Here is a 27,421-nt window from a genome sequence, read left to right as displayed (position 1 = left end):
CTATGAACCAGTAGTCAGTCAGTAACAGTGCCAATAGATGTGTACCAATATGCTTCATTAGTCTGAAAATATGTAGGCCTATTTAGTTAACTCAATATATGGATTTCCATATTAGCTAGCCTACTGTGACTGAAAATCCGGTTCCAATAAACAACAGCTCTTGGGATGTGAGTAATCTTTCTAAAAAAGAGACCATATGAGCCTGTGGAGTTTCTAAAGCAGTGCCCAAGCATGACTCAGTTTAAGAAGTGGTACGAAAATATGGTTTTCACAAGGTACAGGTAGAAAGAAGAGATTATTTATTTAGTGGTTTCATATATTGTTTATTATAGGTAATAACTACTTTATCACTTTTTTTTTGAATAAACAGATCCCAATCCTACAAAAACGTTTTGAACAACACAAAGTGAAGGTAGGGGCGGCACAGCCTCACAGCAAGAAGGTCAAGGTTCAAACCCCGGATGCCCCGGGCCTTTCTGTGTGGAGTTTGCATGTTCTTCCCGTGTCTGCGTGGGTTCTCTTCGGGTGCTCTGGCTTCCTCCCACCATCCAAAGACATGCGGCTTAGGTTAATTGGTGACCCTAAATTGTCCTTAGGTGTGACTGTGAGTGGTTGTCTGTCTATGTGTGGCCCTGCGATGGACTGGCGACCTGTCCAGGGTGTACCCCGCCTTTCGCCCGATGTCAGCTGGAATTGGCTCCAGCCCCCCGCTACCCTGTATGCAGGAAAAGCAGTTGATGATGGATGGGTGGATGGACAAACTGAAGGTTTGATCCAGATCAAACCCAGAATTGGATTAGGTGAGCTGATCCAATTCCAGAATCCTTTTTTTCTTTTGAACAACCCATTTTCAAGATTTGATCCAAGCCCTGGGCCCAGTTGTTCAGTTGTTGCCCAAGTTTAATCTGGATCAGAATGATCCGAATTTGGAAATTCCATGTTTTGCTATCCCGGGTGGTTGGTGATCGCGCAGTGGTTTAGACAAATGCCTTTGGTGTGAGAGACCCCGGGTTCAAATCCACTGTGAGACACCAATGTGTCCCTGAGCAAGACACTTAACCCCTAGTTGCTCCAGAGGCGTGCAACCTCTGACATATACAGCAGTTGTAAGTCGCTTTGGACAAAAGCATCAGCTAAATGAATAAATGTAACCCTTCTCACTTTTGTGCCAGTTTTTCAAAGCAACATTGGAATGGATCACCCTGATCCAGATACAAACTTTTCAGGATTACCAAATCTGAATTTCCAATTCTCTGAATAGGGCCAGATGGTCTGTCTGTTTAAAGAAATTGAAAATGGAAGGAAATGTTTGTGTTGTTTTATTGTGCGTTTGCTGTCTCTTCAAATTAAAGTGACCCCATGCTGGGTGTTCTACCTGTTGGTCTTTATATAATTAACAGCGTTGTGATATGTGGTCCCATTTAGAACAAATCCAGATTTGGTAATCCTGAAAATTTTGTATCTGGATCAGGGTGATCCAATCCAATGTTGCTATGGAAAACTGGCACTAAAATAAGATGGGTTACGTGATTCTGGATAGCAAAACATGGGATTTCCAAATAATAATTCTGATCCAGATTAAACTGTTTGAACAACTGGGCCCTGGAGTTTAATTAGCATCTACACCATAGAGTAGACTGTATATAAAAAGATATATACACGCCCATACAGCTAGATGGCTGTATGTCCCTTTAACGTTTGCCAACCGGCAACACACAAAGAAGAAGAAGAAGAATTAGAAAAAGAAAAAAAGGACTAAGGGGCGGGGATTTGTTGGAGGCAAAATCCCTGAAAGGGGCTATCGGTGTTTGCAGTTAAAACTAAGGTCGCAAAAACTTGATTACATTTAACAGTGAAAAGGACAGAAATACCAAGGAGAGGTAAACACATAAGCACGCCGAGAAACACTAAACGTTGACTTCTTGCACGGATGATAGCCAGCTAGTTACTAGCTTTTTGCCTGCAACAAGCAGCTAGCTGCTAGTTAGTTAGCCTGTCTAACAGTTTAACTAACGCTGCACAATTTCTGCTACGTTAACGTTAAGATAGTGTTAGCATCAAAGTCACTTTCCACTTCCATCTAATGTTTCTACAATTGGCATTTTTTCTAACTCAGTTACAGCCGTTAATGTATTTGTATAACGGTATGTCGTACTTTTGTTTAGAGAGGTTAGCTTACGTTAACTAGCAAAGTCCATTGTAGTTAGCTACAGCTGGCTAGCTTTTTTTCTTACTTTGTGTTTTGAGCTTTCCTCCATGTTGTTTTTTCTCCCGCATTCATCTGTCATGTTGACAACTGGTCGGATAATGAAAATATCACAATGTTCCTGCTTGCCACGGTTATTAGTGTCTTAAGTTAGAGATAACGTCTGTCAAGCTCATATGTAACGTGTATGTGCAGTGATGTAGCAAGCTGTGATTTATGGTCCCTCTGGGAGAATAAAACTTTGCACCTAACAGTTATGGTAAAAACAATCCGAATACTGAAGATTTTGAGGGTGTACCCTAGAAGTTGTCTTCTCCTAGGTCATCAGTGTTAGACATTTGAAACATAACGCCACTGAGTTGACACTGAGTTTGGCTGTTGTACTTCAGCTAGTAACTGATGATGTGAGTTTTCATATGTATGTCTATTTAAACTTGTTTCTTAAATGTAATATATTAGATGTGTGGTCCCAGCAAAGAGTGCCAAATTCCATTTACATCAAGTCTTCGTGCTAAGATATTTACAGTTAAGTTTCATTAATACAAACATTTATCATTTATCATGAGTGGTTTCTGTGTTTTGAGCAGCCAACATGGATGCAGGTGAAGACCAAAACACAGGCACCACCAATGGAAATCCTCAGACAAGCGGGAATTCTCGTGCACCCCAGATTGCCCACATGTCTCTATATGAGAGACAGGCTGTACAGGTGTGCATAAACAACTGCATAGATGTGATGGAAAGACTTAGTTTGTTATCTTGAATTGACCATATAAACCATAAACCATAAAAAGACTTCTGGATTAGTCTTAAAAGTGTATATATGTATGTTTGGGTGTGTTTATTTAGGCTCTCCAAGCACTACAAAGACAGCCAAATGCAGCTCAGTACTTCCAGCAGCTCATGCTGCAGCAGCAGATCAATAGTGCCCAACTCCACAACTTGGCCGCTGTGCAACAGGTAACCAGAATTACAGGAATATGCAGTCAGTACACAAATATGCACAAGCATTACATCCCTTTCATTTCTCTCTTTAAACCAGGCCACGCTTGCAGCTAGTCGTCAGTCCAATACCCCAAGTAACAGCATGTCTCAGGCGACCACCACTGTAAGTTTAATTATTGTTTGAATTATGAATTACATGGCTAGTTTTTGAATTGGTAAGATTGGTTTGATAAAAATGTACAATTTTCTGTTCCTCCCAGGTCAACCTAAGCACCACGTCTGCGGGTGGTACCATGACTAATGCCCGTCCCCATGGCCCGGCCACCTCTGCAACAACAACAGCTCTCAACCAGTCAGTGTTGCTGGGTGGAAACTCTGCAGGACAGGGACAGATGTATCTTAGGGTGAGTTAAGAATTAGTATGCTCTGTGTCCATTTCTGAGTAATAATCTGTTAAATGCATTCATATTGCGCTCATCTGTGTCCCCAAGTCTTATAAAAACTCAACCTTTATTCTGTTTGTGAAAGTGTATTGATTGTGGTCTCATAACTATTTATGCATCTATCTATTCTATTCAAGTTGTAACAAAAGTAAAAACTCTGTTATTAGCCCGAACATTAATAGTATTATAGATCTATAATTAAGTATAATTAAAACCTACATAAACTCAACGCCATCACCAGGAAATTCAAGCCAAGTTTCTCCAGAGAAAGCAGTGGTACTGGAAGTGATTTTAAAAAGGACCACCTAGCATTTACCACCAAAAATGTTGGCAGATCATTAAAGAAATCCATGTAATTAAGGAGTCACTGATTGAAGTATTTGTTCCTCATATAGGTCAATCGCTCTCTCAGGGCTCCCCTAGCCTCCCAGCTCATCTTCATGCCTGGTGGTACAGCAACAGCTACTGTAGCAACGGTTGCCCAGACACAGCCCCAGCAGCAACAGCAACAGCAGCAGCAGCATGAAGTTGCTCCTACCACTGCCAGTGCCCAGTCTGACAATGATCAGGTTTGAGTATCATCTACTTGTAATGTGAAGTCTGAGCTATTTAAAGCCAATCTGTCTTGAATATGTGATCGTTTTTAGAGACATGATTGTCTCCACCAAGCGCACACCTACTATGTTTCTCAAATGCATGTCCCCACAACCTGCTCCTTTCTAAATCTTACAGGTGCAGAATCTGGCACTACACTGCACTCCCAGAGCAGTTGCTGTCAAGTCTGAGCTTCCAGAGAGGAAAGATGTTACCAGCTTTCCTCTCGGTCAGCAGCAGTTTGCCCAGACAATTCAGCAGCAGCAAGTGCAACCACAACAGCAACAACAAATGGCCAAACCCAACTTTACTCAGCAGTCCACAGCCAACACTATGGCCGTAAAGACTGGAAACCAGACTGCCATGACTGTTACTCCTGCTGCTTCTGTAGCTCCTTCCTCCACCTCCTCTTCAGCACTCCCTCTCTCCCAACTCCTCCTGTCCACCTCTGCGGCCCCTGTTATCCTGGTGCCCACCTCAAATGTTCCTACAACCACCCAGGGCTACCCCATTGGCTCAGTGACCCCAAAAGCCAACATTAACACACAGACTCTGGTGGTGCAGCCCCTACAGCAGGCCAGCACTACTGCAGACAAAGGTCCTGTGCCAATCCAGCCCAAGACAGCTCAGGGACAGCGCTTGCCTTTCCAGATGCCCCCTCGACACCCACCTCCCATCCTCCCAGCACCACCTAGCAACAGCCAGGCCTCCACTGGGGGACACAACCTTCCACACATCCCTGTGCAGCTTGTGGGAGCAAGGCAGGGCTTAGCAGGAAACGTCCAGGCTGTGGCCCTGGCACAGGCACGAAGCAGCGCTGCCCAAGAAAGTACAGCTGGTGGGAATGTTAATGCAGTCTTCAACAACAGTGCTGTGGTAAGATCAACCACGCCAAAGGATGTACTTTGGTTACATTTATTAATTTAGCTGACGCTTTTATCCAAAGGCATGTGTCTTATCCATTGCGCCATCACCACCCCTGGTTAGGTGTAAGTAAAACTGTCAGTTTACAACAAACTAACTGTTCTCCTGCTTTTCCCCCATTAGATAAAGCCTGCTATTGGCTCTCTAAAGAGAAAATCTGACTGTGACGCACCAAATGAGATGGCGACAGAATCTTCAGACTCTGCACACATGAAGGATTCTGCTCCTCCCTTATCCCCTGCCCCTACAAAGAACTCTGGTATGTCACCTTGCCATGTCCAAATCAAGCATAGATTATTAGTAGCAATATTTGAAAATTTGTAAATCTAGAAATAGTAAAAAAGTCTAGAAATCTGGTAAAATTGCTCATTATTTTTTCCTGTTTCTGTCGATCCTCACTAGCTCCTCCTGTAGCAGCTGCCTTCTCATCTCCTCCCACCCTGTCTTTGCCTCTGCCCTTGTCAAGAGTCGGGCATGGGGACAAAGACAGAGCGCCTGTTCCCCAGGCAGTGGTCAAACCTCAAGTCCTCACCCACCTCATAGAGGGCTTTGTCATCCAGGAGGGAGCTGAGCCCTTCCCCGTAAGTGTGCCCTGCTATGATAACATAGATTTCACATTAAATCAAATCTTTCTCTGTGAAACATTTCCTTACTGTCAGGCTTATATTTGATGTGACAGGTTGCTGGACTTCTCAAAGACAGAGATTTTGCCCTTGTTGGCCGTTCAGAGAATGGACCTCCGTGTAAGTGGTGGAATAACTCTTATTTTTTAAAGATCAAGTATGATACCATGAATCTGTGTGCACAGTCAATATTTCCTAAACACGCAACATAGTTTTATCCTTTATTTTCCTCTTCAGTGTTAAAGTGTGAGTACTGTGGAAGCCTCGCCCCAGCTAGCCAGTTCAGAGGATCAAAGAGGTTCTGTTCAAATACTTGTGCTAAGAGGTACGTTTTACTTTAGCTTGCCATTTTGGCATTGTTTTTACACATACAAATATATATACAAAACTCTACTGTGCTTTACATAGGTAAGTAACCATATGTAATAAGGGAACAAGCCAAAGGAGATGCCAATGATTAGACCCTATTGGCATGTTGAGCTGGAGTTAAAAACAAGATACATACACATAGGAGAACGAAAACCTAGGAAATGTCTTTCCTGACTGTGCTCCTGGGTCCACAGGTATAATGTGAGTTGCAGCCAACACTTCAAGACAAGCAGAGGGAGAAGTGGTGCAGGCCTGGCACCACCCCCGGCACCCACTGAGAGCACTGCGAGGCGAAGGGGACCTTCTCGCAGGAGCAGTTCTAATATCACCTGTAATAAAATATCAGGCAGACATCTACCTGTCAAGGTAAGAGCTGTGCTGAGGCTGATGATATTCTATATTTTTCCAATTGTCAACAAATCTAAAAATCAAAAACACCAAATAATTCATCCTACTAACAAGTATTGCCAGTGTATGGTAAGCCTGATGGTTTCTTAGATGTCACACTAAAAACAAAGTAGTAGTGTACAAAATGTGTATTATTCCGCTGCTGGAATTAGTCCCCAACAAACGCACTAATTTTTGCTAAAAACTACAGTGCCCCAGCTGTTTTACCAAACTATTCAACTTTTTTTTTAAATTGAAACTTTATACTTAGGATCTGTCTTTATTGAGATTTGCATCTTTAGATAGAATGGATTGGCTTGAATAGGCCTGAAGTGCCACAGATTGTAGGGAAGTCAGAAGTATTGAGAGGCAGAACTAACACATTTGTTGGTTATGGGCTTTTTGTGGATTTTGTCGATAGTAAGATGCTTTAGGCTTTATACATCATATGGTTGCATTATCAACAGCTTGCTCTCTCGCATTTATTTTGTTGGCTTTTGCATCTGAATCTCCACTCTTTTTTTGCATAGTGCCACTCGGAGTCCAGTCGCTCGGAGGACGTATCCAGTGACGGCGAAGAAGAGGAGGACGATTCTCCTTCACTGTCCCCAAGCTCTTCACACTCCTGCTCGAGAGCTGGACTCAGTGCTCCTCCGTCTGACAGCTCGGCTCCTGGTAACCTCCCACTAGAGGGGGCTAACTTTCTGTCAGCAACTCCTGCTCAGTGGAGTGTGGAGGAGGTCTTCAGGTTTATCTCTTCACTTCAAGGTTGGTGTTCAGTGATTATCTTGCTGATTTGTAAGCCTTGGCCATGTCTCCTGGTCTCTTTTTGTACTAAATTCTATCTCCCTGTGTTGTGTCCAGGCTGTGAAGAGTTGGCTGCCCAGTTTCTGTCGCAGGAAATCGATGGGCAGGCTCTGCTGCTTCTGCGAGAGGACCATCTCATCTCCACCATGAATATCAAGCTGGGTCCCGCTCTCAAGATCTGTGCTTCTATCAACACCCTGCGTGAGTGATGCACTGCCTCAGGGGGGACACCAGGATCATTTTCTCATTGATGACTTCTCACTGGAATCAATACCTGGATCTGGTCCTCTTAAAGTAAGAAGTTAAAAAGACTAACATCTGTGGGGACAGTAAGGATGTTTTGTTATTTTTTTTTTTTTTTTTTTTTTTTACAAAACAATGGTGCACCATCGGTCATGTGAAGACATGGGGATGGACAGTTTACTTTCTGGACATTGAATGTGCAAAAACACGTTTTTATACTGTTGTGTGTGAGTGTGTGAGCGTGGACAGTCTGAAGTATACATGTCAGTAGTGTTTGTCAGTTTTTTTTCTGTCTCTGTGAGTAGAGCCCTGTTTGTATGTATAATCTTGTGAAACTGCAAATCTGCCAACCTGCAGTAATCAGTGCTAGGTCTTCTAGCTAGGACAGTTCACCTGTTGGGTGGGGAAAAAAGAGAGATGTTGCCTTCTTGCTGTATTTCAAATGGTGCTTCAACTTTAGTGATATGATTTGGAGTGACGTCAATAAGTCCACTTCATTTATATGTTATATATAGGTCTTCTAGTAGTTACTTGTTATTTTACCATAGATGTTAAATCCAGGCTCCAATCACATCAAGCAAAGGACACTCAGAAAGCCTGGTATTTTAATTTGTTCATTTTACCAGTTATTAAAAGTTTAGTTTTGTATCTTTTCCATTTTGTACTACAATCAAAATTATTTTTTCATGGATATGATATAGTTTTAGCAGCTTTAATCAACTTAACTACCTGAAAATAGGTATTTCTCATGGTTTGCTCTCTCAAGGGCTGAGTGGAAGTGCTCTGTGTACATGCGAGATGCAGTACTACCAATAAACAATACCTGTTACTGGACGCGCGCCCGCGTGTGTGTGTGTTTTTACCCCAATCATGTCCACTTGAAAAGGTCATTGTGGGACTTAATTTTATATTTTTATTCACATTTAACAATAAACAGTTTGAGATAATTTCTTGTTTGGAAATGTCCACATGAACTGAGCTCATAGAGAAGACAGTGAGTGTAATAACAGCATAATTAAATTTATGTCCTTCATTTCCTTAACCCTGCCAAATATGAAACCATATAAAAATGTAATAACATATTACATCTGTTAATATACATTGGCTTTAGGTTGTAAACAAGATGCATAAATCATAATATACAAGTTTAGGATGCAGTGGCTGTACATTGGTCAAGTTTACATATATTAAAGTGTACTACTACAAAAAAAAATTATCATATGTTAATCATGTTATATTTCCCTAACTGAACCTCAAACATTTAGGCATTCCCTAGATGGACAAAGATGCACATGAATGAGATTATTTGGCACATTGTTTCTCATTTACATTGTGTAGACCTCAAGTAGAAGAATACGTAACAAATAAAGGAACAATTTCAGTGCCCACAGCACTCAAACAGTTTGGAACACTTTTATTGCACCTGAAAGATAGTGTTGTGTAGAAGTGCAACATTGGGGAGAATAGTGCAATGTATTTTTGCTTGCACAGGGAGTGATCAAAAAACAGTGTAGCTATTTGCTTCCCCGTATCCTGCTTCCTGCAGGTACTGCTCGATGTTTACTGTCCCCGACACCTTGAGGACTTTGTCGGAGGCACTTTTCTCTCCTGACAGGAGCTTGCGGCTTACCTCAGCCAGAGAGGGTCGATCTTGATCCTTCCACTGGCAACAACTCTTCATGACGGAGTATCTGAGGGAGAGAGACGAAATAGTCTGAGCTTTACATCACATATGTTAATAAAGAGGGGGAACAGCACTCTGCTTCAGGTTTGGTTGTGAGTTGTTTGGAACATGTAGCGGACACTTACAGCGTGTTGGAACAGTTGGAAGGTTTTTTCAGACTTTTCCCTCGTTGATGAAACTGCAGTAGCTCATTAACTGGGATTTCTGCAAAAGGAGCTTCACCTGGAGAGAAAGGAGTTATTAAAGAAGCTGTTTATGTATAAAATAGCATGTCTGTTTGCAAATTAAATACCTTACAGAATAAGATACTTCATCACATTTATGCAAATGTTTATGGGTTTTGAAACTCGTGAAAATCACTTATTTATGCTCCCAAAAGTTAAAATTCAACTTACCCAGTGTTGCCATTTCATATAGTAAGATGCCGAATGACCAGCTAGAGAGGGACACGCATATGGAAATAATGATTAGTCTGCCATTAAGTAAATGCTTTTAATATTACACTCACAGAACATGCATTTCTTTTCTCTCTGCTTTAAGTTAGTAGCAGCATATTTTTTTTTTCTGCCGAAGCAGCATCTGTATTGAAAGATGGAAACTACAAACAATGCCAGAGATAAAAAAAAAAATAGAAAGACTCACATGTCGCTGCTCTGACCAGCAGGTCTTTTGGCTAACAGCTCTGGTGCCTGCCATTTCTTCATGCTGGGATCATCTCTCTGAGTGGCTTCCTGGTTCTTCCTTGTGTAGACCCCATGCAGGCCCCAAAGCTTGGCTGTGAACTCCTTGGTGACTAGTACGCTGTGGGCACGGATGTTTCCGTGGAGAATATCTTTGCTATGAAGGAACTCCTGATCGGGCAACAAGACAAGAGGCATCAAAGGATTAAACATGCAACCCTGTGCGGTTCATTTCAGTTCAGTCATCTATGCTGTCTGACAAATAAATATGTAAAGGTCTTCCTAAACCCTCACGGAAACTGCATTTAAAGAACATCTGTTTCAGATCCACTGGTATTGCAGATCCAGGTATTTAAAGCATGGTGAGAACCATCAAAAGTTAATGATTAAAACATTTTTGTTTGGGGTGGGCAGAATTGAACAACAATTAAAAAGCTATTTTTTAAAATAAAATAATAAATAATAAAAGCCATATTTAAGTAATTTTTGTCATGCTAGCAGCTCTAAAGATGGCAATGTTGATCTGTCAGTGGGTCCACCACTTTGGTCCAGACTGAAATATCTGAACAACTAGGTTATTGGACTTAAAGCATTTAGCTTTAAGCACTGTACAGCCCCCAGACCTGCTATCACGGCTGTAGACTATATGTGTTTGGTTTTTTTTTGTTTTACACAAAGTAAAAGTGATGAGTCAATGATACAAAAATACAAGAAATTGGTGTTTTTGTGATTGTCAGGTAGGTGCATGTTATGATGAATGAGTATTGGAGGGAAACCCTGTCAACAATTCAATGTACTGAAAAGGGGTCAGGACAATTTTATGGTATGTCAGTGATCTGAAAGTCAAATGTGGTCTAAAAAAGGTGAGGACATAATTATTAGCAAACTGACCAGAGCTGAGGCCACCTGTTTGGCCATGGTAAATATTCGTCTCTCAGTCATCTCACATGGATTATCCACTTGTTCCTGGAAGAAAAAACCCAAAGAGAAGATACTTGGCCATTTGGAAGATCAATCAATCATTATTTTGCTCAATCTGAATGTTTTTGTTTTGCTTTATATATATATGGTTTGATACTTAAAGTGAGTTAAGGCACATTGCAGCAGTATAGCCCGTATGCAAAAAATATACCTGTCTGCAACGCCACAGGAAGCTGAGCAGATCTCTATTCTCCAGTTCTTCCACAACTGTAACCAGGGGAGCCCGGAGTGAGACAACACCAAGAAGCTCTGGCAGGAAGGGATGTGGTCCCAGCTGGGACAAGAAGGATGCAAAGCCCAGGAAGTTGTGCCTTTCTGTGGCATCAGCAGAGTCTGCAACAGGCAAGAATGAGAGGGGGTTGAGAGTGAAAAAGGAAACACTACAGAAACCATGTCCTGAAAATCAGGTGAGAAAGGCCTGCAAATGATAGCAATAAAGAACCCACCATTTAGGACTCGCAGCACCACATTCCTGTTTTCCATTCGAGCCCTGCAGAGGGACACAGAAGAGTCGGTGCGCAGGGAGAAGGCAACAGGCAGAGGGGTGACCAGGTTGAAGGACTCGGGCAGCCTCTGACGGGGCAACTCTCTGGGCTGGACAACGGGGATGAAATTGGGCTTGAAGGGCTGTGGTGGGGGGCTGTGTGGGAAAGAAGGTGTGACCACAGACATGGACAGGTTTTTGGAGGGGTAGTTAGAGTTTGGGGGTTGGAAGGTGGAGTAGGAAGTGGGCATGTCCAGAGCGATGCTTTCATGCTCCAGGACATTGATACCTGGTGGAGCTATGAAAAGAGGGTTAAGGGGGAGAGAGGGAGAGAATAATTACCATTATGGATGAGTGCACAGGTTTACATGAGAGTAAGTAAATATAACTATTTATCTTTGTGTCTTGCTGGAAGAAAATGTCTAGCTGAAACTTGGATAGAGTGCTTAATGATAAAAGGGGGATACTGTGTTGTTCAGGCAATGCAGAAACTAAAACTCTGCCTGCAAACCTTGCTTACAATTCTGTAGAATAGAAATTTGACATTTCAAACACTATATAAATGTTAAACAAAAATAAAACTTTCACTTTCAAAAGATTCTGCAATGCAGAAAATAATGTAAGCAATTGTGGGACGAATGGTTATTGATATTGTCACTTTAAATGAAAAAGGCACAAAGACAAGTTGGGATCAAAATAACTTTACATGTAAATAATAATAATAAAAAGTAATATAGTTTTATTTCTTACATTCTTCTCTATTTGTGTGTATAAAATGTGAAACAACATTTTTTTTACAACCTTGAATTGTTCTATAATAGTATATTGACTGATTATTACATACGATTTGCACATTTTTAATGGTGCCTGGAGCCATTTTCCTTGTATTTAGGGTTTCTGACAGCTTTATACTTTGTTAAATTGACAAAAGAATATGTCAGACTTTTGTGTTGAAAAAAAGCATATGATGCATGTGGTGTACATGTGCTAAACAAAGACAAAAATGAGTGTATGGAAAAATGAAGGGTAAACTACAGCTCCTGGAAAAAGGAAAATACAAGAAATTTACATATGGAATCAGCTTGCTGACAGTGTAGGCCTAATTTAATTTCTGTGATATGATTTCATTTATTTAAATCAACACTAACAAACTACAAGTCTATTCCAGTGTCTTACCATCAATGCCATGCAGTATTCTCCTGGTGGCTGACTTCGAGGCCTGTGGACGGATGCGATGAACTTTCTCCGGACAAAAGCGCATCAGTAAAATGAAGACCAGAGTGATCAGGAAGCCAGCCAGCAGGAATATGGGCACAATGATCACCTCCTGCTCATACACTCGGATGGCTGTAAACAGAAACAGGCACACTCTTTGTAATCACAAAGTCTGAGATTCAGGGATCTTAAAGTGGCATGTGCGTCTGTGCTGGTATGTCATCAGTGACAAAGCCTCCAATGGCCAGAATGGCTGATCTCTGCTGATTAAACTCACCACAGATAGTATCTCCATTTTTGCACTGGAAGTCTGCTTCTGATAATGAAGTCATCCTGTTGAATATAAAAACAGATTAAAGAAATGCTGTTAAAGGTGATTTTATTCACTGTTTCCCATTCCTCATACCCCGTTCACGCAGTCAAACTTGGCATTCAGTAGGTTTCTAGTATTTCCACATGCTTACAGTTGTTATGTAAAAGTTTCAGGATATTTTCTATTTACAAAAGCAATTTAAGTCTTTGTTGTGGGTATAAAAATAGATGAAGATGAATAAAACATGATAAAGCAAAGGTGGTAGTCCTGAAACCCATTTTGTCTCTAGGGCTGAATCTGTGAATAGTAACAGGACTCTTACAGGTATCCAGTATGAGAAGGTGTCTGAGTGAACATGTGACTGAGAACAAGAACTTCAGGTGTTGTGTCACTGTCTCTTCCCGCCACTGACAAATAAGAATAAAAACTCTGACAGCTCACCAATTTTGTCTTCTTTTGTAACACGACATTTGAATCCTTTTGGTCTTACAGCACAGACCTATCTTACATTGGTCTATCTTAAGATGGGATAATACTATATGAGCTAGAGTAATCACAAAAAACAACTTTCATCAAAGCTGCGTGCAAGATTCTCTAAACAGAGGGACCTTAATGCTGTATATCTGAATAGAGAGACACACACACACAGACACACACAGGGAAACTCTTCAACCACATGATCATCCTTTAACGTCAGATCAGAGCGAGATCTCTAAACCTGTTCATCTGCATTTTTAACACATACAGTAAATGTCGGTGTTGCACTACACACCCAAAGGGCAAACATAAATGGCAAAACAGCACTGACCCGTCCACAAAAGAAAAATGTCATCATTATTGCAGAAAGACCCCGAGTGAGTGAGTGAATTAAAAGCCTCTATCAGATTAATATCATGCATAAACATTAGTTCACTCCACCACAGAGCTACAATAACTATTTTTAAAAAATCACAGAAAACACATGTAGAATATAAAAATCCTTACCTCAGCTCCTTCAGTTGTGTGTTATATGCCAAAGAAAATGTTCGATGCAGTTATTTCAGGCTCATGTTTCTCTCCTTCTCACAGTCAGGTCCTTTTCTTACATCCTCCCAGCTGAATGTGGAGTCCGGGTTCAGCTTTGCTTTTCAGGTCTTCATTGTCTTGTTTTACTCGGGCAGTTTGCCAAGCTCAAGGGATCTGTGCGCTGCTCTCTGTTTGTCTTGTCCACCTTCTGTGGTTTCTTAACTCCACCCTCCTCACCTACACCGTATCCCTCTTCTCTCCTATTAACCTCTTTCTCCTTCCTCTTTTCTGTCTCTCTCCTTCTCAAGTCAGGAAGTGATGCATCAAACAGATTTCAGGTTTATGGTAATCCACAGTCATGCCCTGCCTCTCTCAGTTTGCTCTACCACATTCTGTAATTAGCTTTTTCTGTCTGAAGTTTACATATGTCAGCTACCTCTGGCACGGCCTTTCTGTTCTTTGTTCAAGGGAAACTGGTCCTGCCACGCCTTGTCCTTTTAAGCCCGCAGCCTTTTGTTGAGCATGTTTTGCCTTCATTGCACTGGAACTCGTATGACAAGCTTTGCAGTCTCTATTTACTCAGCAATAATGAACTGCTTCCATATTTATGTCAGTGCTTTGGTTCAGTAAAAAACATCATGGAGGATGTCACAGATAAAAGACGGAGAAAATTTACAGACAGATTAATAAAATCAAGTGAGGATTAGAGTAGACTGAAAATTTGTGCAATTTTTCATAAATGCAATCCAGTGTTTTACATACCAAGAAAAGTTATCTTATTTTATCTAAAAAGAAACAAAGGGAAGAAACAAAAATAATCCAGGGTGTAAATTGTATTTTATTTTTAAACCAGAATGGACCATTTGATGTATTATTGATCAGATTTTTGTTTAATCTGGTCAGTAGTTGAGCTACTGTGTCTGACATACAAATAAACAGAGCATTAAAATATTTGCTAAAAATTAAGCTCTGCGTAAAGACTAATGAGTTCCTATCTCATGTTGACTTTTGAAATTTATTTGTTTACAAAAGGTTTCATCCAGCCCTCCATTATCTATACCCACAACCCCTTTAGTGTTGCAAGGGATTGGAGCGTATCCCAGCTCACAATGGGATCAGGGTTACACCCTGGTGGAGCTCATCAGTCTAACATAAAGCAAACACAAATTAACATTTATACCTATGGGAAGTCAGGTTTCCAATCCACCTAACTTGCATTAACTTGGACTGTGGGAGGAAATCTGTACGGAAATGAATCATGTGCTGAAACATAGGAAACAAACAAAGCAGGAGTTGTGATTAAATTAATGTTAATAGATTTAGTATGATGGTTTACAAAGAATTGATTGATTTCACAACAATCTCTCAACTGTCACACACTACCTGACATCTTAATTTGTTTATTCTTTAAAGCTATTTTTGGGGCGTTTTAGCCTTCATTTGTGTAGGACAGAGAGAGAAGTTAGAAATGAGGGAAAGAGAGGGGAGACGACATGCTGCATCCTGGGGCGGCAGCTATAAGGACTAAGCCTTGCACATAGGGCAGGCTCCCACTGACTGAGTCACCTGTGCTTCTTGAATATTATTTTGATGTGAAACTGAAAACATCATCCCCAGTACAGCTGAGGATGTACAAAGTCATTAGCATTCATTCTGTTGGGACCATGAATGTTGTTGAATGTCAGTTTTTTTTTTTAGATTTTTCAGTCTGAATCTCAGTGCTGGACTGAAATTCCCACAATCCTTAGAGCCACATCATTAGTATGGCTAAAAATATAATTACATGTTACATAAGGCAACTATTACATAGTTAAATCCTTTAAATGCCTTTGTATTTCAATGAAAATTTAACCATCTTAATATGCAAGTTGTCAGTGTTCATTTTAATTAGACACATAATTAGCAGTACAATAGTCTGTCACATTATTTACACAACTATTTCTAAAGTTATAATGGCAACATATACTGCTTGGTTTCAGAAGGCACAGTATAGAAAAAATGAAATTTGAAGAACTAGGGAATATCAGCATTACACATCATTAACATGAGATGCCAAATTCAAAAATGTGTGAGCACCCAGGGCAGCTTTTTCTTTCACAGTTTGGCAGCCGATTTGTCGGGTTGAGGTCCCAGCCACTTCTCCCCTGAGGCAGAGAGAGAGCAAAATGAGTTTGTGCAAGAATCTCAACACGGCTATATGACTCCAGTGTGTCAGCAACAGTATATTTACATTTTAGATATTTATCTAATGCTCTTATCATGGCTGACACCACAGATTAAGGCTATGACAAGTGTCATTTTAATCCTTATATTATCACTTACTTTATGTGTGTTTGTGTTTGTGAATGAACAGCAGAGTAGGTTTCTCACCAATGCAATGGGCCATGAGCTCAAATCGGTCAGATCCAAAAAACATCTCTGGCTTTCCACTTACATGACACACCATCAGGGGGAAGCCAAATGCCTGGGGAGAGGCAGTAGGAGAGATTTTGGTCAATATATTTTAAAGTGTTGTCTGTCTTCTGAATCTACAAGGAGAACTAAAGAACACAACCGACCCCATGATCAAGTGCATCCTGTGTTGTGCTTTTCAGCTTGTCTTTGATCTCTTTTGAGGTGGACAGCTCAAACACTTCTTTAATCTCACTGTCAGACAATCCTGCTTTCATCGCTGCCTGCAAAAAAAGTAAAAAATAAAAAGTTTAAACAACTGAATAATGCTTCTTAACCTGTGCAAACACAACCAGGCTGGAGAAGTTGGTACCTCAGCTAATGATGCAGGTTCAGTGATGTCTTTGTCCTCACTCCAGATCCTTCTCCACAGCTCCCGGGACACCTGCTCCACCTGCTTGTCTCCACCCTTCTCCATCTCTTGTACTGCGGCTACAAAACGCATTGCAGTCAAGGAGCCTAGAAGAAGAAAACAGAAGTCGCTGCCTTATTAGCGTTGCTCAAAAAAGACAGTACCACCAAAGCTTTGTGCAAGCCTGAATTATCAACTGTGCAAAATTGGACTCCTAACCTCAGAGCCAGGGCCCCAGGGACAACCAAAATCCCCAGGTTCACTACGTGGCAGAAATTTAGTTTTATCAACACAATCAAATAAGATATCCATGGCACAAACAGTTCCTAAGTGAAAATCAGATGGCAACACAAACACCATCCATTTCCATCCTTTCCTGGATAAACATATTGTATAAATCATATTTTCTAAGAAGGAGAGGTGTGAAAAGTAGGAGAGAAAAAGACTGAATATCAAGGAATTACTTCATTTGTTCAAACTTAACTGAACACAAGTAAATAAGGATACAAGCTGCCAAGTACAAATATATATATTTATTTTACATTCTCAGACCGTTTACATAAACGTAACAGCAATGTGAAAGGAGTCACTCGTAGTGATAAATAGGGATGCACCAATCCAATACGGTATCGGATATCGGCCCAGTACTGACTCAAATAAGTTGATCGGGTATCGTGACAAGGGGGCCGATTTATAGGGACAATCTATTCAAGTCAATTACGTGTATACTACGCAATGCGTCAGTGGTGCGCCAGTAGACACAAACATTTTGCTAGGAGAGCCAACATAGCATAGAGGGAGCTAAGAACAAGGGGTCAGCAGTTTGGAGGTACAGTATTTCATTCCTGCTATGCACACAAGTTCTATGGCTACTTGCAATATCTGCAAAAGCCAATGTTTCAATGGGTGGCATCACTAAAACGTAGAACACAACCAACTTATTCAAGCACCTCCTGCCAAATAACATGATTCTCAGTCTTAGTGAGGAATACAGCTTATTACTTTTACACTGGTGCTGGATTAGTACTCTGCATTGATACCCAAAGCCCAGGTATTTGTATCGGTATTGGGCCTGAAAAAGGGCGCATCCCTAATGAAATACCCAAAGAGAATAATCCTTCAATGCTTTATGGAGCAGTTCAGTATCTTTCAGCTCATTGTTTTGGGTTAACGGCCCGCAGTGTCACGGTTTGCATCGCTCTCGGTGTTCTTATCAACCTGTATTTAAGACACAGCAGGCAGCTGTTCGCAGCCAGAAAGCTCTGATAAACTGACTCTACATTACCTGCTCAGCACCCAACTGCAGACAAAGGTAGCAGTTAGCATCCAAAGAGCCAGCTATTTCAGAGATCAAAACAGAGCTTAATGAGTCAATATTTAACTTACATTCATCAGAAGGCGAGAAACTGGACTCAAAATGAAAGCTAGAGTTGCTTTGTTTGCAAGAGGAGTAAATAAGCAACTGTTTAAATATTCAAGGTGATAATATGTCAGTAATATGTTGTGTTTACAATTTGTTCCACTGACCCCAAAGTGCCTAAATAAATCAATTAGTGCTGCTTTATGGTGGATCCTTCTTTAACATCTCATCTTGTTGCCCTGTTTCAAAATGAACACTATGAGTAATAATAATTTCCATTATCGTTTAATCTGCTTACTTTTTTCTTGATTAATCATTTTGTGTATAAAATGTCAGAAAATAGCAAAAACTACTTAACAAAATTCCCCATCTAGTCAAAATTTACTGATATTGTGCTTGCTTGGTGCATATCTCTAAATAAATTTGGGTTTAGTGAAATTACCACACAGCAAACCAGGAGCCAGTAAAAAAAGTACACAATGTCCAGAGGTGAAGAAGAACGGGAGTATAGAGGGACCAGAGGCTCATTTTAGCCTTGGAGCCCCCACGCAGGTTAATATGGCCATGGGCTAATAAATACACATAACCATTCTGATCAGTTCCTGCTTGTACCTTTTTTGAACATGACGTCAAAGGGGTCAGATGGAGTCTGCAAGGGAACATCAAAATACTCGGCCAAGCGGTTCAGATCCTTGCTCATGTACAGGAATTTATTTGGAACCATACCAGGGGGCTTGTTGCCTGTCATGAAAGATAAATATCATATGAAATATATAAACAGTACTAACATTGTCCAAACGGATATGATCATGCAACATGCCCTGCATAGGTAGTTCACAGTAGTTCTCAAATATTTATTTACAGTGATGGAAGAAGTGCTCAGATCTTGAGTGCAGAAATACTGTCATAAGTAAAAGTCATGCATAAACAGTTTTTTACGTAAGTAAAAGTAAGGACATATTAGCAACAAAATATACTCAAAGGACCAAAACTAAAAGTACCGATTTTGCAGATAAGCACATTTCAGAATAATATGAATTTTATTATTGGATTGTATTTATTGATGAATTAATTTTACAGCTGGTAAATGTGGGGCTAATTTTATGTCTTGTACTTTTATTATATTTTATCTAAATTTATCTGAATCTACAAAGAACATTAAGTTATCAAATAAATGTAGTGCCATTGAAATGTACAGTAGTAGTCCAAGTATAAACAAACAGAAAATGGAAATACTGAAGTACTTCATAATGGTGGGAAAGCACAGTATTTAATTGAGTAAATGTAACGTTACGTAGTTACTTTCCATCACTGTTCATTTAACTGTACCTGATCCTTGCATGACGCCACCCAGAAACGCAGGACGCAGTTTGAGCTCTATATTCCACACGTGTCTGTAGCGACACATTACCTGTAAACACAAAGCTTTATTTTAACGAAGTATGTGGCTTTTGTCCTTGAAGCTGACACGAAAACAGTAACAAACCTCGAAGCCGAGCCAAGAGTACGGGGAAACCACATCGTAGAACAACTCGATCACTCTCTTGGACGTCATCTTCGGGTCTGCAGCGTCAGTGGCTCTTACTTTCGTTCAGGAACACTTTGCTTTAATAAAATGTAAAGTAAAGCGTGCTAATTACCCTGAAAATTAACTTACTTGCAAAGTCTCAGCGAACTCGTCAGTGTGTCAAAGTTCAACTAACCTGTCGCAGGCATGAACGACGTAACGTTGAGTCAAATCAGCGCATCATAAAACACTAAAACGTGGTTTTCTCAGAGGTATGAGCACAGAATTAGCTTGAAGCGTTGTTAGCATTTATCGAATGAGAAGTAGCTTTAAATTGGCTGCAGTTGGCTGAAGCTGCAAGCAAAACGGAGAGGCTCAGTAACAGTGTCTGACCACTAGGGTTAAGTATTTGAATAAACAAAACACAGCCTCCACATTACTGCCCTCCTCTGGAACAGTCTATGGACTGTAACAACAACTGCAATTCGGAGGGCGGCTTCTTCTTCTTCTTCTTCTTCTTCTTCTTGTAAGATCCCGGCAGTGTAGATGCTTATGAGCGTATTACTGCCCTCAACAGGTCAAAGTTTGAACTAAATTCTTACATACAGTCCTGTGTCATGCAAGAATTGAAGGACTGCCTTGGAGATCAGTTTATGCTCGTCACTGTGCCCAAACAAAGATAAAACAGAAAAAGCCTTAACTGCAAGTCCTGACAGTTTATTAAAGAGTACATTTCTTTCTGCCCTATACTATCCACAGTGCCCCAACCTCAATCTGCAGATTTTAACTGAGTCCCTGCGGGACAAAATGTTACATAAACATCTCTTCCTAACTTTGGGTTGTATAGAAAAGTAGTGTCTGCCTCTAATTTCCTTTTCCCACCCTCTCTGCCATTGTTTTATTAAGCTTTTTTTAATTTTTCCTCTCAATTCCACTCTCCCTAATAATACATGGACATCTACTTCTCTTCCTAAGCTCTCTTTTGCAATATTATGCAAATGATTATGATTTACTATGTCGAAATATGTATTGTATCTATTAGCTCCAGCAACCTCTTGCAACAGACACCTTGCTGGGAAGGTATCGGAGGGCGTCTTCTTCTTCTACTTCTTATTTCCGGCAGACTACACGCATCTATGGCGTATAGCTGCCCTCCTCTGTTCGTTATTCACATTTAATGGTGATTGCCTAAATCCTTCTGTATAGTCCCGTTTTATGTAGATACTCAATCAGTTTCTTCATTTTGTTTCAACTATCCAAATTAAGTAGAGTGGGTATGCTAAATATAGTTTCTCCAATTGCTCCCAGGTCTCTAAACAATTTCCTCCTTTGACAGGAGTACTTTCTACAATAAACTAATACATGCTTTACTGATTCCTTGTCTCCACATTTTCTATCAGAATATTTACCAATCAGAGCCAGCCCACTCCTCAGCCCACAATGCCCAAACCTCAATCTGGATAGAACTACTGCATCTCTTCTCTTACATCTAAAAGCATTTTCCTTTCTCTACAATTCTTTGTACTGAGTAATATTTCCTCCCTTTCCTTTCATTTTCCCATGATTTTTGCCACATTTCTTTCACTGACCTATTTATTATTTCTGTGTAGTCCGGTGACCCATACTGTAAATTAATTTGAACTCTTTCCTCCTGCACCGCCTTCTTGCCACCCCATCTGTCTCCTCATTACCCTCCACACCCATGTGCGCCAGAATCCACAGAAACCCCACCCCCATACCCTGCTTTGTAAATTCTATACAACGCTTGCATAATTTACACAAGTAAATCAGGTCTTGACTTTGTTTTAGCATCTTTACTTGTAATTAGAGTTGCTGCTGAGTCACTACATATGACCGAATGCTCCTGTTTTTTATCTTCAACCCACCTTAATGCCCATAGCACTGCCACCAGCTCTGCTGTGAAGACCGACATGTGGTCTGGAATCCCACACCCGTTTTTTATAACCTCTTTCTGGTATGCCAACCCCAAAGCCAATTTACCGCTCTCAGGATCCTTTCACACATCAGTATAAATTTGTAGGTAAGCCTCCCCATATTTGACACATCCGGGTTTTTATCTCCTTAACTACTGCCTCTGACATATTTCTTTTGCTTGTTTCCATAAAATATAAGTCAACAATGGGATCTGGGATCAACCATGAAGGTATATCCGAACGACATATTGGTGGACATACATTCAAATTGACAATACCAATTTCATTTGCCATAGATTTTAGTTTTTCTGTAAAGTTTGTTGTGACCCTTCTCACTGTTCCCATAAACTCCCAATGCTGACTCAACAGGTTTTTTGTTGGTAGTTTTCCATTCTGTCCTTTTAGTTTCATTAAATACCTCAAACCAAGTTTACGTCTTCTTATTTCTAATGGCATCTTCCCTGCTTCTATTAATAGTGCCGGTATTGGAGTTGTACGAAATGCCCCACTACGCACTCTAAGGGCTTTTGCTTGGACTCTATCAAGTTGGCTAATCACTGAAGGGGCTGCTGATCCATATACCACACAGCCATAATCCATAGTTGATCTTGAGCACCTTCATTTTCTTCTTCTTCGGATTTATTGGCGTTTGGCAAGACAGCGTATAGGTGCATTACCGCCCCGACTGGATTGAAGCGTGGAGCCGTAAAAACTACATTTTCTTAAATTAACTTTTAAGTTGATAATTAAATATATGTATGTTTAATTTATATTTATTTATTACTTCTTTGTAATTTCAAGTTGTCATTAAATGTTTCACCCTTCTCTCTCCTCATAACAGAAGAACCATGGACAATGGATGTACTATTAGAACTTAATCTTATTTATACATCTTGCCTCCTCCCAGCACATGCGCTGGCACATTCCTCTGGTCACATTTTTTATGTCTGAATACACAACACACTTTTCACACATGCACAGAAACAGATTAACATAAGAAACAACCAACATGTTGTACCAAATTCAAATCATAACTTCTGTTAATATGTCTGACTGTTTTGCGTTACACCTATGACTTTTTGTGTGCTCGTAAAACTGTTTTATTTAAATTTAAAGTCGAGTGAAACTTCTATATTGGTCGTCTGTAATTTAAGTTATTGTTAAGCCAGTGTATCCACACACTCATTGGCCTTTCTTCACTGTAAATATTTTGAAGTTATAGTAGGAAAGGCACTGGTGTAAAATATAAAATGGCTGAATTCCATTTAGCTGCTTCAGATTCAGGGTCGCGGTATTGTTAGTGCTGATTGATTGTCACATTGTCATGACTTACTTGGACACTTAAATTCTCCTCGCCATTGTAATGTTATTAGCCTGTGCCTTTCCTCCACTGTAAACCCAAATAACTCCAGAATACGCAAAATATTTGTGGAAACTGATTACCTCAAACTTTTTGACTAGTGGTAATAATATTTTGACTTTTGACCAACTTAACTGAAGGCAGAGCTTGACTGTCTCCACAGTAACGTTATAGGGCTAAAGTAAGTTACAGCAGTTCAGTGCAAAGTGCATTACAAACATTAAGGTTACTTCATTGTGTTAGCCAACTGACTTCAAGTAACGTTAACAATAATCTTTCTGTTAACATTACTGCGCCTGAAAACAGAACTTTTTCACTTACCAGACCAAAGCGCATGTAACAAGGAGCGGCCCCAGATTAATAATCAAAGGGTTGACGGGCCTCCCCGTTTGGTGGGCGTGTCAGTTGCAACACATTTGTAAACACAGCTGTGTTTAAAAATGCAGTACAAATCATCACGCTTGCATACACAACTATTCAAGGCACCACCGTTTCCGTTTAAAAATATATGTTTTGCCACCTTTTGTCCGCTGAATTCAGCCCAGATCCAATGGTGACGTCAAGGTCCTCCAGTCGCGCCACGCCCCCTTCATGTTTCAGCATCGTTTGGCGCCACAATTTCGTGACATACGAAGCTCGGACGTCATCGGTCACGTGGAATGTCATGTATATATAAGCGGCAACACGCGCTTTCTCGAAGTAAAATTAGCGTCGACATTCGGGTATCAAACGTCTCTCCTACTTATTAAGCAATTGTTTTGTATTTTAACAGAAGCAGTGTTGCACACTAACTTGATATTGATGTCACCATAAACTACAGCTTGCAGAGGGGATACATCCAACTAATGAGAGAGAGTTTGATTACCTGGAAAGTAGCCTAGTTCACACTACACAATTTTTAGCCGATTTGACGCTCAGCGACCGTCGGGCTGTGATCGGGGGTAAATCAGCGGTTGATCTGCGGTCCCCAGTTATGTGTGAATTTAAGGACACATCAAAAAGACTCCCCGACACATTTCTGACACATCGCCGACGTCTGCCAGATATCTAGCATGCCAAATATCTGGAAGACTCGGCCCACTCAACATCCACATCCAGCCAATGAGAGCAGGCAGCTACTTCTTCACAGCAAAACACTTTTTACTCCCCTCCAGCTCTCTCTGTAGCTCAGACAATCCCTGCTACCTGAGTGTGCTAATCCATTCTTTCACCCAGATTCTTTGTCTTTACAACAACAGCTGTTTTGTCTGTAGGTTCGCGTCATTTCCCGTTTCACCTTTCACGTGTTTTCTTGACAAAATGTGGTTTGGAGACCTGCGTCGGGTGACAGAGTCGCTGTCAGCTCATGTAGTGTGTCACCGATTAGTCACGTAGTGTTAACGCCACAACGACTTCAAGACTCCCGTCACAAGACGGCAAGTTGTGCAGTGTGAACGGCACACGCTGAAAGTCGTGTAGTCTGCACGAACCTTAACTAACGTTGATCCTTCATCACTGATACTGCCTCATAACACAAAAGACATAGGCCTAGCCTACCGGGTTTTCTCCTTGAAGCACAAACATGTATTCACTTTCCCACGTTTCATGAAATTGCCTTCCTTCTGCATCTTGTCTTGGACATTTAGGGATTGTTTGCATACATTTCTCATCTCCACTTGTGGAAAACTACCGTAGTTGGTGTGGAAACATCGCAATCTAGTGGTGGGATGCCGTCACTTCTCGGGTCACAAAATCGACATGCATTGTGGGAGATGTAGTGTATGGCAGCATAGATTTTTTTTTAGGACACTCATGAATCTTTAAAGCTGTGGCGGACCTTGAGTTTGACACGTGGGCTAAGGTGACCAAGTTGATGACTAGCTTAAATTGAGAAGCTTAACTTATGTTTTAGGGATGGGTATTAAATGCCCCAGGGCAAAATTATTAAAGATTGTAATGATGTTAATAAGCTGCAACATTACTGGTTCTTTTATCTCTACTACTTATGTTTTGGTATAAGTTTTATATAATGCTGCAGCATCTGCCTCATACACACCAAGCAAAGTCAGCAGACCTTAGGGCTGAAAGGGCGGTGGGGCCAGTAAAGTGAACCAGGTGGAGTGTTCTACTTGTATAATAACTTTTTAGTCATTTAACTCCTGCTTTTATACAAAGCAACTTACAATTGCTACATATGTTAAAGGTGGCACGACTCTGGAACAACTAGGAGTTAAGTGTCTTGCTCAGGGACACATTGATGGATGTATTACTGTTGAACTGGAACACAGGTCTCCCACACCAAAGGCATGTGTCTTATCCACTGCTCCACAACCAATAAGTATGCTCATTACTGTATGTAGACTTATTTAGCAAGTTTAGCCTTTCGGTGTAGTTTATTCAAAATCTTACTCTACTTGTGAAAGCATGTTTTAATCCCCACAGACATTATTTTTATTAATTCTAAATATATCTGCTTTGCACCTGCCTCGACTTCTCCCTGTACTCACACCTTTATCTCTGGTCTCCCACTGAAAACACACTGGTTTTCCCTGTCTGCTCCCCTGAGTTTCTCCATCAGCAGTAGGCTATGTTTTATAAAGTCGCTGAAAAGGCACAGAACTCGTAATTTTTCTGAGTATTTCCACCCATGACCCTCTTTTCACAGCAGCAGGTGCACCACATGCCAGCTTTTTAATTATGTAGCCATCGTCCATCCCAGTGATTCATTGTTGACATCGTCCAATGCCAGAGTGTGAGTGTGTTCTCTAAATTAAATGCCGTTTGGTACAAACTATAACCGCATTAGTTTAAATGCCCGACCAGAATCTCTGTGACAACTCAGGGCTAGTTGGTGAACTTATTTAACTGGCAAGCTAACTAACGGCTAACATGCTAATCAGTTTGGCTAGTGGGGTGGGGATCGAGACCCGGTTCCAGAATTTCTCAAAACCTAAAAATCAGTAAGGTCTGAGCTTATTAATACTGCTATCGAGACTAATAATTCAACATTATGTCTCGAGCGTCTAATCTGATTTATCTTGAGACGTGATGGATAAGAAAGCTAATGTTTCTAATGATGGCACCGAAACGGGGTATTAAAGGGGCCTGGGACTGTTTATTATCAGGCTGCAGCCTCTGCTGCTGTCAGCGAGATGCTGTGGTGGAGACGGTGAAATTTGCTCCAAACTACTCGAGTTGTCGAGAACTACGTTCGTTAGCCTAACGTAAGTGTGTACAATAAAACCTTCCTGAGTAAAGGAATATAATGTGCTATGTTCAGGAAGCGAACAGAGCATTGAGTGCTGCCGTGCTCGCAGTGTGCGAGTGAAAACATGTGTAGCACATAGTTTAATGATCGTGGGAAATTTTAGTAGTGGCGGTCGTGATTCCGCTGCTCGAGCGTCTAATCTGCTGCTGAATGCATATAGAGGAAACACAGACTTTATCAAAACAACTGTCTTCTGTTATCCTGTAGGCTATGTTATTTACTAGCACAGCTAATGTTAACTTGGCAATTACCCAAATGTAACAAGCTAAATGCCATAAAATTTGGCACATTGTTGTAAACTTAGCTGTTGGTTGAGGCAAACCAGGTAACGTTACCTGCAGGTGAGTAACAGAGGGGGAGGAGGAATTATACAGAATGAATTTTTATTCATTCTTACCACACTGTTGGGTGGGCGTAGACTAAAATTCTCAGTGCCGCAGGTGCACAAAGAGGGTAAACCCAATAGCGATAGCCTTAGAGGGCTGCACCTATACTCATACAATCCGGGTTACAATACGTAACCCCCGGTCTCAGTCGTTAGTTTCAAGTGTTCTTCAACACAACATGATTTAGTTACGGTCCAATTTAGAGAAATAGACCTGAAAGCAGGGGATGCTTTAGGGCGGGGCTACCTTGTGATTGACAAGTCGCTATGTGCAACCCAAATATGGTACCCCATTCAGGACGGAGCTGAACACCTCTTCTCTCAGCTGGACAGATAGGCTGGAATAAAATACAGCTGCTTGTTACTTTCTGTAAATTGAACTAAAAGACTTTCTGTTGGTCTGTGATGGACTGGCGACCTGTCCAGGGTGTACCCTGCCTTTCGCCCGATTGGCTGGAGCCAATCCCGTCAGCTGGGATTGGCTCCAGCCCCCCGCGACCTTGTATGCAGGATAAGCAGTTGACGATGGATGGATGGATGGACTTTCTGTTGGCTTCCTGCTGAGCTTCCAGTCTGAAGGGGAGATCTTTGTTAACCTGCTTCACTTCTCCAGCTGTTTGGCAACAGACTTTTGTTGGTCTGGAGAAGCTGAAGCACATATTACTTGACACACCACTCCATACTTTTACCAGGGTATATACAGGAATCCTGATGTAAAATTCAGTACTTTTTTTTTAAGACCTTTTCAATATACTGTATTTCAAGACTACCGCGCCACTTTGAGCTGTAACAGTCAGCCACACACCTGTAAAAGGGGCAGTGTTTTTGTTTTCTTTTTTCTTTTTCAATGAATATATAAATATGTGACCAGGTTGTAACCTCACTTAACAATTGAGGCATTCACAGACTTAATTTGCCTATA

General features: G+C 40.9%; 3 protein-coding genes across 4 annotated transcripts; 1 reads left to right on the top strand and 2 right to left on the bottom strand.

The window, feature by feature from the left end:
* Positions 1 to 1,752: 1,752 nt before the first annotated feature.
* On the top strand, positions 1,753 to 8,375 carry phc1 (polyhomeotic homolog 1). The gene is made up of 14 exons (XM_046045780.1): positions 1,753 to 1,880; positions 2,794 to 2,915; positions 3,056 to 3,166; positions 3,249 to 3,314; positions 3,412 to 3,555; positions 3,990 to 4,163; positions 4,327 to 5,064; positions 5,236 to 5,371; positions 5,515 to 5,693; positions 5,792 to 5,855; positions 5,973 to 6,060; positions 6,299 to 6,470; positions 7,022 to 7,259; positions 7,356 to 8,375. Exons 2-14 carry the CDS (start codon positions 2,799 to 2,801, stop codon positions 7,505 to 7,507), a joined length of 2,379 nt encoding a protein of 792 aa, XP_045901736.1. The 5' UTR covers positions 1,753 to 1,880; positions 2,794 to 2,798; the 3' UTR covers positions 7,508 to 8,375.
* A 74-nt stretch (positions 8,376 to 8,449) lies between these two features.
* Positions 8,450 to 14,329, bottom strand: styk1b (serine/threonine/tyrosine kinase 1b). The gene is made up of 10 exons (XM_046045781.1): positions 13,883 to 14,329; positions 12,863 to 12,918; positions 12,547 to 12,717; positions 11,333 to 11,668; positions 11,038 to 11,219; positions 10,797 to 10,871; positions 9,868 to 10,076; positions 9,621 to 9,661; positions 9,351 to 9,447; positions 8,450 to 9,232 (listed from the first exon to the last, which is right to left on the bottom strand). Exons 2-10 carry the CDS (start codon positions 12,915 to 12,917, stop codon positions 9,040 to 9,042), a joined length of 1,359 nt encoding a protein of 452 aa, XP_045901737.1. The 5' UTR covers position 12,918; positions 13,883 to 14,329; the 3' UTR covers positions 8,450 to 9,039.
* Positions 14,330 to 15,759: 1,430 nt separating this feature from the next.
* On the bottom strand, positions 15,760 to 20,054 carry LOC123968807 (glutathione S-transferase kappa 1-like). 2 transcript variants are annotated; one of them, XM_046045768.1, is made up of 8 exons: positions 19,770 to 20,054; positions 19,553 to 19,671; positions 19,396 to 19,477; positions 18,679 to 18,807; positions 16,668 to 16,813; positions 16,462 to 16,578; positions 16,274 to 16,367; positions 15,760 to 16,047 (listed from the first exon to the last, which is right to left on the bottom strand). In XM_046045768.1, the coding sequence occupies exons 2-8, from the start codon at positions 19,619 to 19,621 to the stop codon at positions 15,998 to 16,000; spliced, it is 687 nt and encodes a 228-aa protein (XP_045901724.1). In that variant the 5' UTR covers positions 19,622 to 19,671; positions 19,770 to 20,054; the 3' UTR covers positions 15,760 to 15,997. The 2 variants fall into 2 exon arrangements, with proteins under 2 accessions (XP_045901724.1, XP_045901725.1); XM_046045769.1 differs by lacking the exon at positions 19,770 to 20,054 and having other exon boundaries at positions 19,396 to 19,491; positions 19,553 to 19,682.
* Positions 20,055 to 27,421: the final 7,367 nt, after the last annotated feature.

Source organism: Micropterus dolomieu, linkage group LG03 (assembly GCF_021292245.1).
Source record: "Micropterus dolomieu isolate WLL.071019.BEF.003 ecotype Adirondacks linkage group LG03, ASM2129224v1, whole genome shotgun sequence".
Taxonomy (NCBI): Eukaryota; Metazoa; Chordata; class Actinopteri; order Centrarchiformes; family Centrarchidae; genus Micropterus; species Micropterus dolomieu.
Note: the sequence above shows the minus strand (reverse complement) of the source record. Positions and strands in the feature narration are given on the sequence as shown.

Bases quoted from the DNA above. Each gene is read 5' to 3' on its own strand.
- phc1 (XM_046045780.1), top strand. From the start codon at position 2,799: ATGGATGCAGGTGAAGACCAAAACACAGGCACCACCAATGGAAATCCT. The intron at 3,556-3,989 runs GTGAGTTAAGAA...TTCCTCATATAG, and splicing joins AGGGACAGATGTATCTTAGG to GTCAATCGCTCTCTCAGGGC. The intron at 6,471-7,021 runs GTAAGAGCTGTG...TTTTTTGCATAG, and splicing joins GCAGACATCTACCTGTCAAG to TGCCACTCGGAGTCCAGTCG.
- styk1b (XM_046045781.1), bottom strand. From the start codon at position 12,917: ATGACTTCATTATCAGAAGCAGACTTCCAGTGCAAAAATGGAGATACT. The intron at 12,718-12,862 runs GTGAGTTTAATC...TTCTGTTTACAG, and splicing joins AAATGGAGATACTATCTGTG to CCATCCGAGTGTATGAGCAG. The intron at 9,233-9,350 runs GTAAGTGTCCGC...TCTCTCCCTCAG, and splicing joins TCCAACTGTTCCAACACGCT to ATACTCCGTCATGAAGAGTT.
- LOC123968807 (XM_046045768.1), bottom strand. From the start codon at position 19,621: ATGACGTCCAAGAGAGTGATCGAGTTGTTCTACGATGTGGTTTCCCCG. The intron at 16,579-16,667 runs GTACCAACTTCT...CTTTTTTTGCAG, and splicing joins AACCTGCATCATTAGCTGAG to GCAGCGATGAAAGCAGGATT. The intron at 16,048-16,273 runs GTGAGAAACCTA...TCTCTGCCTCAG, and splicing joins GCTCATGGCCCATTGCATTG to GGGAGAAGTGGCTGGGACCT.